The sequence below is a fragment of the Schistosoma haematobium genome, chromosome 6 (assembly GCF_000699445.3).
Source record: "Schistosoma haematobium chromosome 6, whole genome shotgun sequence".
Lineage (NCBI taxonomy): Eukaryota > Metazoa > Platyhelminthes > Trematoda > Strigeidida > Schistosomatidae > Schistosoma > Schistosoma haematobium.
In genome coordinates this window covers 7,016,915-7,037,647 of record NC_067201.1, presented here as the reverse complement: position 1 = coordinate 7,037,647, position 20,733 = coordinate 7,016,915, and the positions used below count along the sequence as shown (strand labels likewise).

General features: G+C 32.1%; 1 protein-coding gene across 1 annotated transcript in view; it reads right to left on the bottom strand.

Moving 5' to 3' along the window:
• Positions 1-2,198: 2,198 nt before the first annotated feature.
• The window catches only part of CANA14F (Serine/threonine-protein phosphatase 2B catalytic subunit 3), a 90,902-nt gene continuing 72,367 nt past the window's right edge, over positions 2,199-20,733 (bottom strand). The window contains exons 10-12 of the mRNA XM_051216761.1: positions 16,792-16,873; positions 15,138-15,232; positions 2,199-6,453 (exon numbers count right to left, since the gene is read on the bottom strand). Of these exons, the coding sequence (XP_051065370.1) occupies positions 5,837-6,453; positions 15,138-15,232; positions 16,792-16,873 (794 nt within the window). The 3' untranslated portion in view covers positions 2,199-5,836. The remainder of the gene's footprint in view (positions 6,454-15,137; positions 15,233-16,791; positions 16,874-20,733) is intronic.

Below are 20,733 nucleotides of genomic sequence, written 5' to 3'. Positions count from 1 at the left end.
AGGCTTAAAAATCACTTAGACATCTCAGGAATCACTCAAGCTGGTCTCTATATCATACTTTTATTATATACACCATAATATAAACCGATTATTTCTCAACCATTCCCTATCCTATAAGAGCATTTTTAATAGGAAATAAAAGCACTTAATGAGTCCCTTATATGCATTTCAAAACGCTTAATTCATAAATATGAAAGCGAATTATCTGTCAAAGCTCAACTTTAACTGTATGAGTCCTGATGGAGACTTGACAGATGACATCAAATTATTAAGTGATAAATAAATCAACATATACAAAGCTGTATCATTCTTGGCACCATTGTGTTACTATTCTGACTGTTAGAAATCAGATGCACAACGAAGTGGTGAAAGCAGTACTTCATTAAGCTTGCAAAAACTGCCCCTGCACTTTTTCTCCTTACCTTATTTCCTCACAATCTGAGTCTCAATTGTACCGAAATCGATGTGTATAAAGTATTTAAATAAATAGTAAATTACTTACTTACTTACGCCTGTTACTCCTCGTGAAGGAGCATAGGCCGCTCACCAGCATTCTCCATCCAACCCTGTCCTGGGCAAATAGTAAATTAGCAACCAATATTGAATTATTTTAATACAACCATAACATTGCTATTTTTTGATTATTAAAACTATTCAAGTGAAAATTTTCAGTCTAAACTAACCGCTACACTTGCATGGAACTACATTTTTTTTCATTGTCTTTCGTTTTAAAACTAACATTGTTACATAGTTTGATTAGTTTAATGAACTCCATTACCAATTACTTCATGAATTATAACAATGTATGTTTAGTTAGGAGACTAGTTGTTCTTTATTAATTATCTGATTTTTCTTTTTAGCTTTTAAATAAATAAACTTTTTCTCAGACTAATTTGTTTGTGTTTAATTACTTGTGTTTTCTGTTTCGTTAAATTATAATCTAGTCAGTTAGTCAATCTTATCGGAGTTGTTGTTATCAATGGAAGTATAGATACGTAGTGTTAGCTGGTGTTCGACTGTCTGACAAGCCTGGATTTGAGTTGTGTATTATCTAGGCAAGGGAATATAGGTTGAGACTTTAAACTAAGTACATAACTGGGGTCTTGTTTATCATCTACCACCTACTGTCTGACCTTGAGATGGCATATGGACACGGGCATGTAATATATTGGAATTCTCTAAGCTTATAAATGCCTCGGTCTCATTTGAGACCCGTCAGCCAGATGTGTTTGAGTTTCAGTGTGTTAATACTCATTAAGAGATCTATATATATAGCAATTGACAAACGAGGACTTTCTGTTTAATATCTTAATTAAAAAACATTTTCACATCTATGATACTAAAACTGTGACAAATAGGGTAGCAGGGCATATGTCAACTTGTTATCGTGCCGAAACAATCCAACCACACTTAGATTGTGATAAAACTTCAAAAATAAAAGAAAACAGAACCACTGTATATTAAATTTATGTTGAGATATCTCATAGTAACGGATAGGAATTAGTGAATCTTAACAGCTCAATACTGTATCAGCTATGTAGACATATTAGGTGATTGGAGATGTTCGTCAGGAAACCTTGAATCTGTGATTTATGCCGGCCGGAATTTTTTCAGTAAATATTATCTTTGATCTTATTGGAAAGAGCATTACTATCTGTGCGATTCAAATCAACTTCATCTAACATCTAATTCCTAGTTTATGTACAAAAACTAATATATTTGATAAGGAATTCGGCATCTGGTATTTGATATAGGAATATGTCCAGATTTTTGTAGATAATGTTTACAACGTTGTAAAACGTGAAAGCGCTTTCAGTGAATCGATTATCCAAGAATTATCATCCAATGTTTAGAAATGTTGAAAGTTAGATTATGATTCAATGGTTGAAAAGTATAGTTCTAAACATTAGACTTGAATTCTATACACTTTGGATATATATGTGCATACATTGTTTAAGCGTATTGAACTAGGATAAAATAGCTTTGCACCAATTACTGGTGACTTCTAATAGTTTACTGCCTAACAACAGCACTCAATAATTACTATTTGTAATCAAACTAACACAAGATCTTAAATGATCAATTTTGTTTGAGTCCTAAAACTATTAATGATAAAAATGGAAATAATCTTTCCGGTATGAACACTACAATACACCATAGAATTAGTTAGCCGGTCAAAGAAATAGAAAATAACTCAATTTGTCTATAAATCCAAAAATTCATTTATTTATTTGTTGAGGTAAGTATCCACACATGCACCCACACACACACACACACACATCTACATCTACATGAGTATATGTATGCAAGTGAGTAATGTTTGGAAAACAACTAGTAATATTACATTTTTATTATTAAAATTCAACCGAAGGTGAACTGTAATTCAAAAGGAAAACGTAAAACGAATTCAAGGCGAACAACAATAAGGAGGTGGTTGTGAAGACAAGGAAAAACACCTGGCAAATCCAAACGGTAATTGTAATAATATTTTTTTTAAAAAATGATTTCTGGAATAGAGGGAAAAAGACCATATGTGAGAAAGCAAACCAGTTAGGTAAATCATCATCTCTGTGTATATGAAAAGTAGACAAAAGAAAAAAAAAACACCAATCATATTACCAGTTGATAGATGTTTCATTTACTAAAAACAGAGTAAACAGATGAGCACAAAATTTCTTTTAAAAAAAAAGTACTCATTTGTAATTTTGATTTATCAGCAAGAGAACAGCAGTAATTGTAGTTTTAGTATAATCGAAAGATGATACAGAAAACACAAAATGGAACAAAGTAGAAAAATGATGTGTCACCAAACGAATTGGAAGCTACGATCAGATGCGGTACATGTTGAAGGAAAAAAAAGGACAATATAGTAAAATATATTTATGAAGTATTTTATTAGGAAACTTTATTGACTAATCTCGACAAAAGTGAAATATCAAAACCCGATACAAACACACGCACACACACACACGTACACCTACTTACAAGGGACGATTGTGTAACCAGTTCCCTTCTATTGAATATAAAGTAGTAGAATAAAAAAAAAAGAACTACACGGTCACAGGTGAGGAAATATTTAGTTGATATTAACAATATTGGAGGTGATTAGGGATGGCGGATGTAGGATGTAACTAGTACTGATGTGTAGATATTAGTCAAATTCGACAGAGTAAAAAAAAAAATCGAACAAATCAAGGACTGTAAACAATAAAAACGAGACAAAAGTTAATCTGATCATATACAAGTTCAATTACATATATATGTAGTAACAAGTAGTTGTATACTAGAAAAAAAAGGTTAATAATAATGCATCGTTCTTCATTACTTTATATATGTATAAACTTTATGCCAGTTTCATTCTGTTATCATATCGAATTTCATTTTGATCTTTCTTTCTGTATGTGTATGTTAGTTCTTTGTTTAGTTTATGTTATCAATATGTCACTTGTAAAACAATTGACCAGAAAATAAACAAATAGTAATGATATTGAGGAAATGGGAGATAAATTAAAGATGTAAATGAGTAAAATAGAGCAATTATTAGTATCAGTATCAATTAATATGAATAAATAGCATGAAAAAAACTGGAGAATTTATTGAGTCATACATTCATAGTTGTTGTTATCATCATTATGCTTACATTACATTGTGTAACAAAGAAAATAAAAGATAATTCTAATTTGAATCACAATGTTATCCTATACATTTGATGATACTCACAAAGATACACAGAAAGAAAGAGAGAGATCGAGAGGAAAAAAACATCACCAACCTCATTAACCGGTAGTATATATCCAGTGACAACAAGTATGCAAAAACTGAAGACAATAGGTCATGATGAGAGTTGGACACTAAGAGCATAATAATGAAGAAAACAAACCATGATTGTGGTTAACGGGAAAAGCAAAAGCAAATCTATATACGTTCACATTAGCATATACACATACATACAAAAAGACAAGTGAGTCATGTGAATTTTCATTTAAACAGTATAAATGACACTGTACACATCAAGGAAAACAGAAGATACTTGCCAACCTGGATGTACATGGAAATATGTTAAAAATCCATTGACAACTTGAGTGTCAGTAATTTAAAACATAAACAATGAACATAGTAACATAACAGAAGAAAACATTTCAAAAAAAAAGTAGATTGAGAATTAAAGTGAATACATAAAGAAATGAACGATTCATAAATCCGATTTTAGTCTATCTAATTAAATAGCTTGAAAAAGTAATCGAACAAAAAGATTAGGGAAAACATACATTCATATACAAATCAGAAATGAAAGGTGACTAAACAGGAACACTTGGAAACTGTTACCATATGCATTTTAATTAATACTGATCGAATTGAGGATACGGATAATCATTATTATCGTCAATATGTTATCAAAACAAAAGTAAGCCAATCAATGATAGACACAAAAATAAAATTGAACAAAATATTGATCGCCAACAACAATTAAAACAATAGTAAACACAATATTCCTGTATATCCCAAATTTTAAGAAAATAATAATTCAATAGCAACTTTTACCCTCCACCCCCCGCCCAATTACCAATTTTGTAAAATTTAAAAATACATTTTAAACATGAAAAATAAGTGAATCATGTGTACTTCTTTTACATTCTTTGTTTAGTTTGGATTTTTTGCTTAGTTACTGTGCAATTCACGTTTTGCATTCATGTAGACCATGATTTTGTAAGATGGATATTATTATTATTATTATCAAATGTGCATGTGTAGAAATAATAAACAAGACCAAACAAAAAATCTAATTTTGTTTAGAAATTTAGGAGAAAAAAAGCAAGCGACAAGAATCATGTTAAAAATGGAAGAAAACGCATTAATTACAAAAAAAAAACGGAAGTTCCACGCCAAATTTGACGGCGAACAAGACACATACCCAGGCGCACACATGGGGCAGAGAAAAGCGGACACAACAGGCAAACAAAGAGACAATAAATGAGCACTTCATTATTATTCTCATAGAATATAAATTTGCTGATTATTCAAATAGCTATCTACCTTAAAAAGAAAATAACAGTTGACAGGTCGAATACCGCGTGTGCGCGAGAAAGAAAGAGAGAATAACCAACTATAAGATCGGAGAAAGGTAGATAAATAGAAAAAGTAACGAAGCTTGTAAGAAATAGAGAGCAAAATCTAAAAAGGTTTATTTGACCGCGTCTTCGTATGTTCTATGTATAATTTCACTGCTTATCAGAACATAAATTGAATAGTTTTTGGTCCTCAATATATAAGTATAAATTTCTTTTGATATAAGTGCACACATTACTATTATTTTTACCAAGAATGTAGTATATATTTACAGTGTATTTGGTTAATCAATCATCCACACACTATGACTATAATGTCACTATGTTTCCACGTGAATATCCATTTTCAAATATCATTCAGCTAGGAGTGAAGAGCGGTGGCAAACATGTAATACTATCATACTGATGATTTTATGTTGAAATTTAAAACCCCCATCCCAAAAATACACGTAGAGGAAATGTACACAAAGTAATCGAGAAGGAGAGAGAGTCCAACACAAATGAGGAAAGAAACAAAGAGAAAAGTCACTATGATTATTAAACGGACAAACAACAGTAACAACAACTGACCAAAGGGAAAAAGACAACAACACAACCAACCACAAAGAAAAATGAATGAAATGAATTGCATAATATCTAAATATATGTATATTTATAGATTATATATCTATTTGATTATTAGCTTAGTTAGTTAGTTGTAAAATACGAATTTTCAGATCAAGTCATAATAGACATGGATAGATTGAATGTTCCTACGGAAGCACTGATGATTATAGGTTGTCATTTTTCGATTTATTAGGTGTTATTGTCCTTATAATTGTTCTACTTTGTAATGTTGAACTACTGCTACTACTACTACTACCACCAATAGTAGTAGTACTAGGAGTTTTAGTAGTATTGCTTAAATCATTTTTATTTGATTTTGTTGAATCAGCAGAACTAGTCGACTGCTTGGGATCATTTGATGTGTTGATTGTATCAAGTTGATTAGTTAATTTTGTTGATTTGAGATCGTTAACAGTATCGATTTGTTGTCTGAGCTTTCTTCTATCATTTTTGACTTCAGTATCATCATCACCAACATTATCGTCATCAGATGAGTGTTCTTCACAAATCGATGGTGGTTTTGGCATTGATTTTTGTGAGCTAACTGTAAGTAGAGAATCATTATCATCGTCTACAATTGGGTCACGACTAATGATAATATGTGAATCAGACAATTTAATTTCTTGTTCATCATTTGTATTCATTGATGTTGTGGAAGAATATGGCCAACATCGTTTAGAATTCATATCTAAATGTGGTGGCATTCGTTCATTGACTTTGTCAAATGCTTTTGCTTCTTCAAAACATTGAATTTTATGTGGTGTCCATGTTCCAGAAACAGCTATGATGCAAAAAGAATATATAGATGTTAAGGATCACGATTGTGAAAATTAGAACAATACATATAAGTGAACAATAATGTTTATCAATAAGATCACAATCAGAATTTACTTTTATATAATTGAATATTTATATGGAAAGATCAAACCAAGTAACGCAATATTTTTAGGAGACAGGATCGAAGCCCATTAGGAAATGACGAAAGTATACAATAGATCATTCGAAATTATTTGGCTTTATCTACCATACGATGACTGTCAACTAGGTTTCTAAAGAAGTAGCCGCGTATTGTCCTTTTCTAGCCCTTTAGAAACCTAAATGAAAAGTGTTCACTCGTTCGTTAAATAAGTTACATGATAGTACGGTCAATATAGCTTTCTCTTCAAGAACAGAGGGATACGTAAATGCATATCGAAGAGCGAAACTCGGGTAATTTATTCTTTGTTTGAGTAGATTTCACTTATTTACTACAAAATGTCAATGCGAAATCAGCCTCTCAGGATATCCTAATAAACTGCTTTTATTAATTTGTCGTGCAAGACATTACTAACCACATCCACGTTGAATTTTAGTTTTAAGAATAGGGGGTTTCTTATGAGTGCTTAAGATCTCTAACTCATTTTTCCCCCATATACGTGTACACGTTTAAGAAAACTTCCAGGGTAGCCCCATCTCTGTCATTATGTATATTATCAATAAACTCCTTCTTTATAGTAACATCTGAGCAGTGTCCATACACGATTCAAACTATTGAAGATCGAACCCAGGACACTGAGTTCTAATATGGAGCCTACTAAGGTGACATTGAATGGCGTAAATACTTGGTTTCTTTTTAAAAAATCACCAGCGGATAAGTAACGGAATTTTTTTTTATCCAAAATAATTGAGCCCCTTATATAGATTTTGATAAGGTAACAAGAGGACAGAGATTATTAAAATAAAACAACAAATTAAATTAGAATAGACCGTTTATGTGAAAATTACTCCAAGTGGAATAATACAGATTTCATCACTAATTTGATATCCAACTTAGTGAACTGTTGAAAACTACAGAAATACGTACATAAAATTCGCTGAAATAATGAATCCAATGTTTTTTTCATTTTCCAGTTCAGTCAATTTACCGATAATAAAGAAAAAAAAATCACTGTCCATAAAACAGTTATATCGATTTTACTTCAGTTATCCACATGACTTAAACTTTAAGTAATTAATCTAACCTGTTATTAAAATCAATAATCGAAGTCACATATAACTCATGATTAACAGATCCAAGCAACAACAACAAAAGTACGAATAGATAGGATGAAAAAGTTTTATTAATGTTTTTACTTATTGTTCCTAAGAGTTAAAGCATTTGATAAATTGAACGGTCAAGATAATGACTTTCTAGTTAAATAGTAAACTTTCACAATCTACCACATTTTAACCTCAAATGGGAACAGAAAGCAGAGATATGAATGAAACTTTACTCCCAAGGTTGAGTTATATACAGAAAATAAGGGGTATTTGTAAGGCTACAGATAGCCTCGAAATTCAGTAATCCGTTGAAAATGACTGATAATTATCCAATCCGATTACAGTAAAGCATAATGAGTTGTTTTTCATGAGTCAATTGAAGCTAGATCACCATGGAAAACCTGGAAGCACTGGACGACCGTTTCGTACTTCCAGGTTTTCCATGGTGATACAGCTTCAATTGACTCATGATCTCAACTATTAAAAATTACCATAATGAGTTACTTTCTAGATATTTCCTTAAAAGATGCCGAGACCATTAATTGGCCAAAGTAATTTTGTGCATCTTTACCATACTATTTCGAATTATTATTATAGGTATTATAGGTAGATATTATAGAAAACTTCTAATTTGCATAAGATACCTTTTGATTTCACTTTATTTCTACCAAAAGTAGAACATTTTCTTCAGAAGTTTCAAGTTATATACATTAATTGGAATCCATAGATTTTAACGCTTTTCATTAACTAAACATAAATTTATAAACATGTCTTACATACTAATAGTGACATGTTGCAATCACTGATCCTATAGAAATGGAAAGAGTAAAAATTTCCACCCAGTGTTACAATAGATTCAATTAAAACATTTGATTATACGATTGAACCATGTGTCCTGATATTTGATTAAATATGAATAATAATAATAATAATAATAATAATAATAATAATAATACTGCACAATCAATAGGTCAGTCTGTTTATCTGGTCAGTGAGATTGGAACAATTTAACAAGCTTGTGAAAGCATGTATATAATATATATATATATATATATATATATATATATATATATATATATATTCATTTCAAGGGGAAAATGATTTTCCACTAGGCTAATCTCTATTTCTCTCCTTAAAACATTGACAAAAAATGAAATTAATATGATAATATGATCAATATGTTCTATGAGAAAGAGAGAGAGAGAGAAAAAAAAAAGAAAGACAGAAAGTACATAAAGGGATTAGATTAATCTTCATTCATTTCCATCTATTTGTGTATATAATTACGTTTACATTACATATTCAATTTATCTATCTCATCTGACCTTAATATTAAAAAAAAATTCTTAGGAACAAATAAAATCTAGAATCATGATGATCAACAACCATTTCTTTTAATAAAAAGAAAAGTAGACAGACAGTACTTTGAAGGGAAAAAGAAGTTTCAACTGTTTACTTTCTAAAACAAACAAACAAACGAGAATTAATTAGTTAACCAACTTAAACAACTTATCCATCTATCTATCTAACAATATTCATTTATTCTGTAAAACGCTATGTAAAATAAATACAAACTAGAAATAAATGGCGCAAGTAGTGAATTATTCTCCATAGAGAAAATATCTATTGTGTTGTGTGTCAAGAATGTTGAATTTGAAGTTTCACATTATGAACTAATTTAGATTAAATAAACAAGCATTGTACAGAGACATTTAGTTGTAGTATAGAACTGATTATTTTATCATTTACTAGTGACTATTTGCAAGAAGTGATTGATGGAGATCTAACAAAAAAAGTTTTGATTAATGGAATTTAAGCATATAGTTAGTGAGATAACGAACTCTCGCATTAATGAAAATGGATGATAATAATAATAATAATAATAAAGTAATATTAAGAATTGATTGAAATTAGTCCTGTATTAGTATGAAATCTATCTTTCAATACTTCTTGATTTTCAATGGTAGTCAAACTGAAATCAGCACGTAATCTAAACTATAAAGTGATTTTTTATATTGTTATTAATTTGTAGAATACTTACTAATATAAAGATTTCAAAGTGTTTCCCATCACTTGTATTAAAAAATAATTCAATTGTAGTTGATCATTCGTTGACATTTTAGAAAGAATTTGTACAAAACAATGAATTTTTTAAAAAAACTTTTCTCTTCAACCGATGGGAAGGGGTCTTCATTTAGTAGTTACTCATAGATCAATTTTATTTTCTATTGAGATCATGAACCCATTGATGTCAGACCACCGTTGGAAACCTGGAAGCACTAGACGGCCGTTTCGTCCCATTGTGGGACCTCTCAGCTGTGCGTTTCCATGATCCCACTCGCGAGACTCGAACCCAAAGCCTTCAGTCTTGCGCACGAACGCTTAACCTACTGGAACACTGAGCCGGCATCTAATGGCGTTAGTGTTTAAGCGTTCGCGTGCTAGACTGAAGGCCCCGAGTTCGAATCCCGCGATCGGTCGTGGATGTGCACTACTGAGGAGTCCCACGACAGAACGACACAGCCACGGTTAAACAAAGTGTACATTTCGTTTGTAGATTGTATTCTACAATTTAGTTATGAAATTTACTATAAACAGATTACATTATCAGGGGATTATTTGCGTAGGTAATTCAAAAACCACTCAGTTGGTCGGTCGATCGATAACTGAACTGACTGAAACATGTTCACTTTTCATGCTATACAGCTGTTTATTGATATCGATGTAGGATGAAACTATTGTTTGGTCTTTCCTGACTTATAATGATTTACCGACTTATGTCAGTTGGTAACGAAGACGATCTGAAAACTATTAGATGTTTTATGCAAACAATATGAATCATTATGTGCTAACTAAAAACTAACTTCAAGAAATATTTCTTGAAGTATTACTAAGGTGTGATCATTGGAGTTTAACTATGTCAAATGTGTAATATCTAGAACTAACTGAAGTTAGAAGTATACGCCACCAGTTACCACCTCAATGATCTGAAGGTTAAGTGGAAGCTGCAAAACTTGACGGTTTTGGATTCGATCCCCAATGAGTGCGGTCGTGGATGCGCACTGATATATATGTTCTAGCACATTACGACATTTATGTAACAGTCATTAAGATAATTAAAGATAAAGAAAAGCAGAAAAGAGGAAAGAGAAGGGAGTAAAAAACCAACAGTTCGGTCACTAGGACAAATCTATCATAATTGATAATAAATAGAAGTGGATGTATTATAATGTCAAAAAATTGGTTACATTGATAATGTATAACTTCTTAGTATATAACATGTTTACACATTGATACACATACATATATATATGCATCAATACATACATACACTGCACTTGAACTTAGAAACAATTGACTCTCTGATGATTTAATTATTAGATCAATAAAAAGCATAAGGATAATATGCGTGGAATAGGAAGAAGAAGAAGAATAGGAAAGAGAACAGCAAATAAATAAACAAATAAGTAAATATTCAAAGTAGACCACACACACACACTCATGTACACGTACACTCCATATTTATTGTATTGTGTGTGATACTTATACAGACAGATATAAGTAGTATGTATTAAGGATTGGAAGTACAATTCTTACTGTCAGAAGAAGAAAATGAGAAAAGAACGAGAAAACAAAAAGTAATCAGAGTAATAACATGAATGGAAGAACGACACAGTTCATGATTGAATGTACAAAGATAGAGAGAGAGTGAGAGAGAGAAAAACAACAGAATTTTCATTTATTCAGATATCAAATGTATTAATCTTGGATATGTAATGAATAAATATATTTCTATTATATGACAATTACGTAGACAATTTAGTAGTGAATTAAACATTAATGATTTTTCATTCATTATCATCATTAATATTTACAAGATAAGTTATATGACTCTGTCCAAATGAAAATAAGTAGGTTGAAGAGTAAAATCTAAAACAAAAACATTGAAATATGAATCTAATTCATATAACTTTAAAAAAGATTGTACGAATTTCGGACTATTGACAATGAACAAAGATCAGTAATGTGACTGAAGCTGTACATCAATGTAGAGATTTTTTTAATGCTTGAAAATGTAATCGTTTCTACTTTTTTTTTATATCAGTATAGGAACTAACAGAAATATATTTATTTATCGAGTTTACTCTTACAGGTACTGATTATTCAGACGTATTTTAGGTGTTTATGGGCTTTTTTTGACATTTCTTCATAAAATTATTGACTCTGGGATCACATATGAAAATGTATTCGTAATACAGTAAGGATTGAGTGTTTTGACTTTACATCCTGCTTTTGAAACTGTGAGCGTATCTCAATCTGTAGTTATTATCATGATTAGTATCGATAGAGCTTGTGGCAAAATGATTCGTATAATTCAGTAAGTATATTCGCAATTTCACGTAAGAAAATCACTTAACTTTGAAGTGATAAATAAGGCAAATTTTAACACCGTTTGCAAGTAAGCCACACTGATGAGCCTCGACTAGCACGAAACTTACGTCAAATAAAGTTTCAAAACGACTACCTCCAAACAACTAATGTCACAGACTCCAAATATCCTGGTACGGTCAAGGGTGGGGATGGTCTGCTCTTCCTATCGAGATGCTTTTATATGGCCACGCATATATAGCTAATGTCGTGGAAGCTTTACTCATTGCCTTTTCGTAGCAAGGGTGTTATTTACAAAATTGAGCGAATGTCCAACGGGGGCTTTAACAGGGTTGCTTACCTAATTACTTCTGTTACCCCTAGTGGAAGAGCATAAACCGCCCACTAACATTCTCCATCTAGCTCTATCCTTCCCAGTTCTTTTCAGTTGCTATTCATTTTTTTCATATCTGCTTCCAATTCCCGACTCAGTGTGTTCTTTGGTCTTCCTCTTCTCCGTTTCCCTTCAAGATTACAAGCTAGGGCTTACTTCGTGGTGCAGTTTGGTGATTGCCTCAATGTGTGTCTTCTCCACTTCTAACGTCTTTTCCTAACTTCTTCTTCAGCCAGAAGTTAGTTTGTTCTCTTCCACAGTAGGCTGTTGCTAATGGTATCCGGCCAATGTATATTCAATATCTTCCATACAAAATTGTTTAGAAATACTTATATCCTCTGCATCGGATCCTCCTCGTTCATCGATGATGAAAGATTCCACCTCTTCCAGAGCTTCCTTATCAAGTGTGATTGGGCTGGTGTTCTCTGTGTTGTATTTCAGGATCATGCTTTATCCTTTGTGTATGTCGAGGTCTAATGATGCAGAGGTTTCTACCACAGCAGTTGGCTTCACCTGCATTTGTTCGTGTGTATGGGATAGAAAGACTAAATCTTTTACGAAGTCCAAATCGTCTAGCTCTATACAAGCTGTTCATTGTATTCCGTGCTTCCCACTCAGATATCGAGGTCTTTATAATTCAGTCAACCACCAGCAGAAAGGGAAAGAGGGAAAGTGAGCACCCTTGTCTGACTCCTGTCCTCACTTGAAATGCATCTGCCAGTTGTCCTCCATGCACCATTTTGCAGGATGGGTACGGAAGATCTACCTCGAGGAGTTGGAAGACCCTGATTACAATTCAGTGATCTACATGGGCTCCAGGATGATGACTATTTTGCGACACATATATATTTGGTTTCTCTTTTGTGCTACTACTTACGTGTTCAAAATAAATCAATAGGTTAATATCAAGAAATAGTGCGCGTGATTTCAAGTCACTTAGACTGAAGGTGATCACACTGCAACTAGGTCGATAGGATTTTACCAGCAATCAAAAGAACCAGACAAACGTGACATTAGTCACTACTCAACGGTCAATCAATAATGATATACATCATGATTGGGAAAAATCAATAAGAAGGAGAAGAATACATACAAAGTACAATAGTGAAACAAATTAGACATTAATGCTTAAATTATTTAAAAAGAAAGGCGTGAATGTAAAAAAGACAGGATTAACTTTGTTCTTTCCTTCTGAACACTATCTGTTCCTATCTTCTTAAAAATTCTGCCCTTCTTCATTCCTCATTACTTCCATAAAAAATTATGTATTTTTATGGGCTGTATTCACTAGAGGTTGGTCTCGCTCAAGGTTCCAGTATGAGATTCCGCAAGAGTAGGCATCTATGATCCCACCAGGGATTGAATACATGCCATTCAAATATGATAAAACGTGGTTTAAATTATCACATTTATCAATCGATTGTTGTTTATTTATTTGTCTATTTATTCGTCTGTCCTTTTTAATAACAATGAAAGTGTATAACACATTGTTGATCAGGAACAGAATATAACAAGTTTTAATCAATTTACCATGAAGTAACATATATTAAAGTAAAACAAAACACAAACATCAAAAGCCACGATTGTTTCGCGTTTTGTCGTTGTTATTATCTTTGTTATTCCTGGTGTTATTGTTATAATTGTTTGTCTTTCCCCCGCGTTACGTTTATATCTACCAACCTAACTAACTAACTATCTGTAAACATCGAGCGCCGTATGGCATCTTCTCTACAGGTTTTCAGACAATGGTAGCGACAATTCAAACATAAATCCCGATCCAAACACACATGCACACAAACACTTATACACAAATGTTAAAAACAGAGGAACAGAATGACACAAAATAGAACAAACTGAACTAGATTATAAATAAATGAACAAAATCCTCGTTTAGGGATTTAATCTAATTGGATCAATAAAACAGCCCGAAAAAAATCTATTAACTACTATCCGGATATATATATATATATATATATAAGCTTAATTGCTAAGGGAATGAAACAATACATATAAGATTATTTGAAGGTGTAATTCCCGAAGTTGTAAAACGAAGTCATAACAGATGGAGAACAATTCAGTCAGATATGAGGCAGTTACCCTCCATTAACTTTGGAAGATTGATGGTCGTGGGTTCGATTCCGCATGTAGGGTCGTGGATGAGCACTGATGAGTTATAAGACAAAATGGCGTCCAGTCCTTCCAGGTTTTCAATGATGATCTATCTTAGATCGACTCACGAATTCAACAGTGAGAATTAAAGTATGACCCAGTGCTAAATAACTACTAATTTATTAGCTTTACGTTAATTTTATTCATTAACCAAGTGTGCAAATAATACAGATTCGAATCTCACGTGAAGTACCAATTCTTTCAGACCACAAGTTCTTCTTTTTGGCAAGTACCAAACCTACGTCAAATAAGGGTTCCTGTCAATTACCTGTAACAACCTAGTAGGTTAATGTACGTACGGCTTGAAGCTACACTTTGTACATGTGTACAGATAAATGAAACAAATACCGCAACAAACTGAGTAGGGACGTAAAATGCCAAACGGTAATATATCTGAGAGCTGGAAAAACATAATGATTTAGACAGTGACTAATTGCTGTAAAGTAGTAGATAACACCAAATAATAATAATAATTCCAATAAAACAATAAATAACAAAATTACAACTATATTTACCTTTGATAGCTTCTCGACCACCGGCTAATGCTCCTAATGGAAGCATACCAGTTGGAGTAAGTCCTTTGAGTTCAAGTATAGTTTCACTCTCCTCTCTGAAAATAAAATACAACAATATTAGTAAAAAGAATAATGCAATTTTGTTTTAAATAAATGACTATGAAGTAATACAATCCATTTGTATACGATTATCACACAGTTGAATATACGGACAGAATAGTAACAGTCAGTAAGAACCTTGTGAAAATGTAAACTAAAGAAAAATGGAGAACATACAACTGCGACATGATAAAAACGGTATCTTTGATGCAACATATAATAAAAAGACAATTAAGTATAGAGGAGTATGTGTAGATTACATAATTTTCATAGTCACGAATTGATCTTAGTTAAACCAATATTGGAAGCCAGGAAATACTGGACAGTTGCTATTTCATTTTAGTGTTAAAATCCTCAGAATTTCAAATCCATGATTTCACCAAAAGGAACCAACACCAGGATCTTCAGTTTCACAAGATATTACTTAACCTATAAACCAGTAAACCGGCACCTCATGGTGTATATGTTTAACTTCAATAAATTTGCTGATGATTCTCATACTACGATGAAATAGATGTACAGTTTTTTCCGGCTTTCATTGGCGGTATAGATAAGGTCATTTCGTAATTTAAATTATGAAAAAGACAATTTGACAGTTACATCTACATTTACACTAATTGATAATCGGGTAGTAACGAATATTATTACCCTTATAAAGTGCTTATTGTTAATCAAATTAAATAGACCAAATTTTAATGTACCCACTAGCAACCGTAATTGCAATATTCTTACAGGAGGTGGTCAGTCACTGTGTACAAGAAGGCAATAAGCTCAAAGAATGTTTATGTATTGTGAGAAGTGACAAGGTATTTACATAATACACATACATAGCCTTCAATAATCCGTGTGTATTTTTTAATTTGTTCTGGAATCTGCAGTTTTCTAATCTGACCTTCAAGTGTTCTGCCAACGCCGTGCCTTCACTGTACTAAAACCATTCACTCCATCCGACAACTTCGAGGCCACGTTCTGCAACATACTACTTACAGGCAATCTTGTGAGTTGTGTCCACTACAACAGCCCAAACAGTTTAACAGGGCTGTCTCAATGCTAGGCCACGCACGTTCTAATTGCATAAGGAGTATCAGTTCATGTCAGATTCCAAGTATACCCTGGTGAGAAGTTCTAACTACTAATACGAAACATAAGTCAAACAGAACTTCCTGACAAACTAACGTCCACCACCACCAAACATCCAATTATATATATTAAAGAAAAAATTTTGATGACTGGTGAAATGTCAAAGAACTAATGAAATAAGTCACATTGAATTGAATAATTTATTAAAGTTATTTACCAAACAAGATATTAATCTAATCAAACAACAAATTGACTGACATCTAATATTAAATACAAACAACAAAAGAAGAAAAACACAGAAACAAATACAAACACTACGGAAGAAAAAAGATCTTAACAAATTGTACACAACATTACTTTTCTATTCCCCTAAATTATATTTCATTATTGACTAATGTATATTCAGTTTAGTTTTTATGAAAACATGTAAATATTATTGGAAATTTGTTACACATATATGACTAGGGAAACTAACCTTAACACAGTGAATACACGAGCCATTTTACCAATTGCTCGAATTTTATTCCTGATAACATCTTTACGCGCTGTGATTTGTGCTGTAGTGAAGAATTGGAAATGAGAAAGAAATTACTTTTCATCCCAAAAAAAAAGAAACGAACAAACGTAAAGAAATATTTGGGTAGTGGCACCCTGAGAAAATCATCTATTTAGGTTTAGGAGCCCAAGCAGTATCCCAGCCCTCACACAGATTGAATGATGAAGTGTGAAGTATATATATTTGGTGTCCACTTTTGCTAACATTTGTGTTTATATAAATAAATATTTACATTGTGAAGTTGGTATGATTTATAATAATAATAATAATAATAATAATAATAATAATAATAATAATAATAATAATAGCAGCGATTAAACTAGGCAATTATCAATAATTACACTAGTTGAAATCATGAGTCAATTGAAGCTAGACAACCATGGAAAACCTGGAAGCACTGGACGGCCGTGAGCATGCACAATCCCACCCCCCGCGAAATTCGAACACAGGACTTATTATTAATAAGTGTGATCAAAGAATAGTTTACAACTATTCTCCGTCCGTTCATAAGCTTCAAAATATCTGATAGTTGTTGAGCGTAAATAAAAAAAGATCGAAATTTCTAGCATCGATCTTTGTTAGATTCATGGATCCGTACAGCTAACGAAACAACTGTCCAATGCTTCCTAGTTATAGAGATAAAATCAATAAATGTTTTTATTTCTAAGTTAATAGTTTTTAATGAATAATGACTGGTCAAAGGTTTCTATTCAATCTGTAGTGAAATTACAACTAAACGTAATGATGAATATGAAACGGTTTATTTTTAACTACATCACAGTGAGAAACAGTCCTGTATTGAAAAAAATTTATTAAGACGATAATACATTTGCAGAAAAGATGTTTTTGGCATTACATTAAAAAAATATGTCTGAAATGAAATGAAACTTCAGAATAATACTGAGTGTTTATGATAAAATTATTAGGTGTAATTGATGATTGAAGCAGTCAATGAATAATGTATCTCACAGGTCAAATGATCGTCTAACATAATGTGCAATACCAAACGACAGGTGATCATAAACTTTAATTACATAAAATGTAGAATGTTGCTGAAATCCTGAACTAACCAAAGTTAGATAACCGAAAAAACTAGGAAGCTATTTCGTCCTAGTATGGAAATCTTCAGCAGTGAGCATCCAATACCATACTAAGTATAGGATCAAGGACCTTCAAGTTTCGCGGTGAGAGTTAAACCTTTAGACTACCGAACTATATTTCTGACTTCAAACACTTCGTGACATTTTGCGCCCATCTTTCAATGCCATTGAACTCCACTGATCCCGGTTCGTCAATAGGACTCCCGAACCGGTGATTAAAAAGATGTCAAGTAATTCCTTATTTTCAATGCTTATCTAACTAAGATCGATTCGTGATGTAAACCATGGAACTTAACAAACTCTAAAGACTAATATCAAAAACGTTTTAGCTGATTTTTATTAAAGAAACACTAAAAATAGTGATAATCATATATGGGATTGCGAATAGGTATTTTTTTTGTAAGGATATTGTTTATTATGAAGATAAATAAATCAATAAACATATTGTGTTTAAAAAATATGGAGAAGAAGAAGAAGAAGAAGAAGGAGAAGAAGAAGAAGAAGAAACGGTTATATATGACTCTTTAAAATGTCACAATCTAAAGACATGTAACTTAGAAAGAAAAGCAACACAACATCTACAGTGCAAATTGGGGAAAAAAAGACAGCCAGCTAGCTAGTTTATAAAACATGAAATTGTTTCCTTTCATTCTGTCGGTTCTTTCTAACATTATTACCACTATTATTATTATTATTATTATTATTATTATTATTATTATGATAGATAGATAGATAGATAGATAGATAGATAGGATAGATAGGATAGAAAGGATAGATAGGATAGATAGGATAGATAGGATAGATAGGATAGATAGGATAGATAGGATAGATAGGATAGATAGGATAGATAGGATAGATAGGATAGATAGGATAGATAGGATAGATAGGATAGATAGGATAGGATAGGATAGATAGGATAGATAGGATAGATAGGATAGATAGGATAGATAGGATAGATAGGATAGATAGGATAGATAGGATAGATAGGATAGATAGGATAGATAGGATAGATAGGATAGATAGGATAGATAGGATAGATAGGATAGATAGGATAGATAGGATAGATAGGATAGATAGGATAGATAGGATAGATAGATATAGGATAGATAGGATAGATAGGATAGATAGGATAGATAGGATAGATAGAAGGATAGATAGGATAGATAGGATAGATAGGATAGATAGGATAGATAGGATAGATAGGATAGATAGGATAGATAGGATAGATAGGATAGATGGGATAGATGGATAGATAGGATAGATAGGATAGATAGGATAGATAGGATAGATAGGATAGATAGGATAGATAGGATAGATAGGATAGATAGGATAGATAGGATAGATAGGATAGATAGGATAGATAGGATAGATAGGATAGATAGGATAGATAGGATAGATAGGATAGATAGGATAGATAGGATAGATAGGATAGATAGGATAGATAGGATAGATAGGATAGATAGGATAGATAGGATAGATAGGATAGATAGGATAGATAGGATAGATAGGATGAGATAGATAGGATAGATAGGATAGATAGGATAGATAGGATAGATAGGATAGATAGGATAGATAGGATAGATAGGATAGATAGGATAGATAGGATAGATAGGATAGATAGGATAGATAGGATAGATAGGATAGATAGGATAGATAGGATAGATAGGATAGATAGGATAGATAGGATAGATAGGATAGATAGGATAGATAGGATAGATAGGATAGATAGGATAGATAGGATAGATAGGATAGATAGGATAGATAGGATAGATAGGATAGATAGGATAGATAGGATAGATAGGATAGATAGATAGATAGGATAGATAGGATAGATAGGATGAGATAGGGATAGATAGGATAGATAGGATAGATAGGATAGATAGGATAGATAGGATAGATAGGATAGATAGGATAGATAGGATAGATGGATAGATAGGATAGATAGGATAGATAGGATAGATAGGATAGATAGGATAGATAGGATAGATAGGATAGATAGGATAGATAGGATAGATAGGATAGATAGGATAGATAGGATAGATAGGATAGATAGGATAGATAGGATAGATAGGATAGATAGGATAGATAGGATAGATAGGATAGATAGGATAGATAGGATAGATAGGATAGATAGGATAGATAGATAGATAGGATAGATAGGATAGATAGGATAGATAGGATAGATAGGATAGATAGGATAGATAGGATAGATAGGATAGATAGGATAGATAGGATAGATAGGATAGATAGGATAGATAGGATAGATAGGATAGATAGGATAGATAGGATAGATAGGATAGATAGGATAGATAGGATAGATGGGATAGATAGGATAGATAGGATAGATAGGATAGATAGGATAGATAGGATAGATAGGATAGATAGGATAGATAGGATAGATAGGATAGATAGGACAGATAGGATAGATAGGATAGATAGGATAGATAGGATAGATAGGATAGATAGGATAGATAGGATAGATAGGATAGATAGGATAGATAGGATAGATAGGATAGATAGGATAGATAGGATAGATAGGATAGATAGGATAGATAGGATAGATAGGATAGATAGGATAGATAGGATAGATAGGATAGATAGGATAGATAGGATAGATAGGATAGATAGGATAGATAGGATAGATAGGATAGATAGGATAGATAGGATAGATAGGATAGATAGGATAGATAGGATAGATAGGATAGATAGGATAGATAGGATAGATAGGATAGATAGGATAGATAGGATAGATAGGATAGAT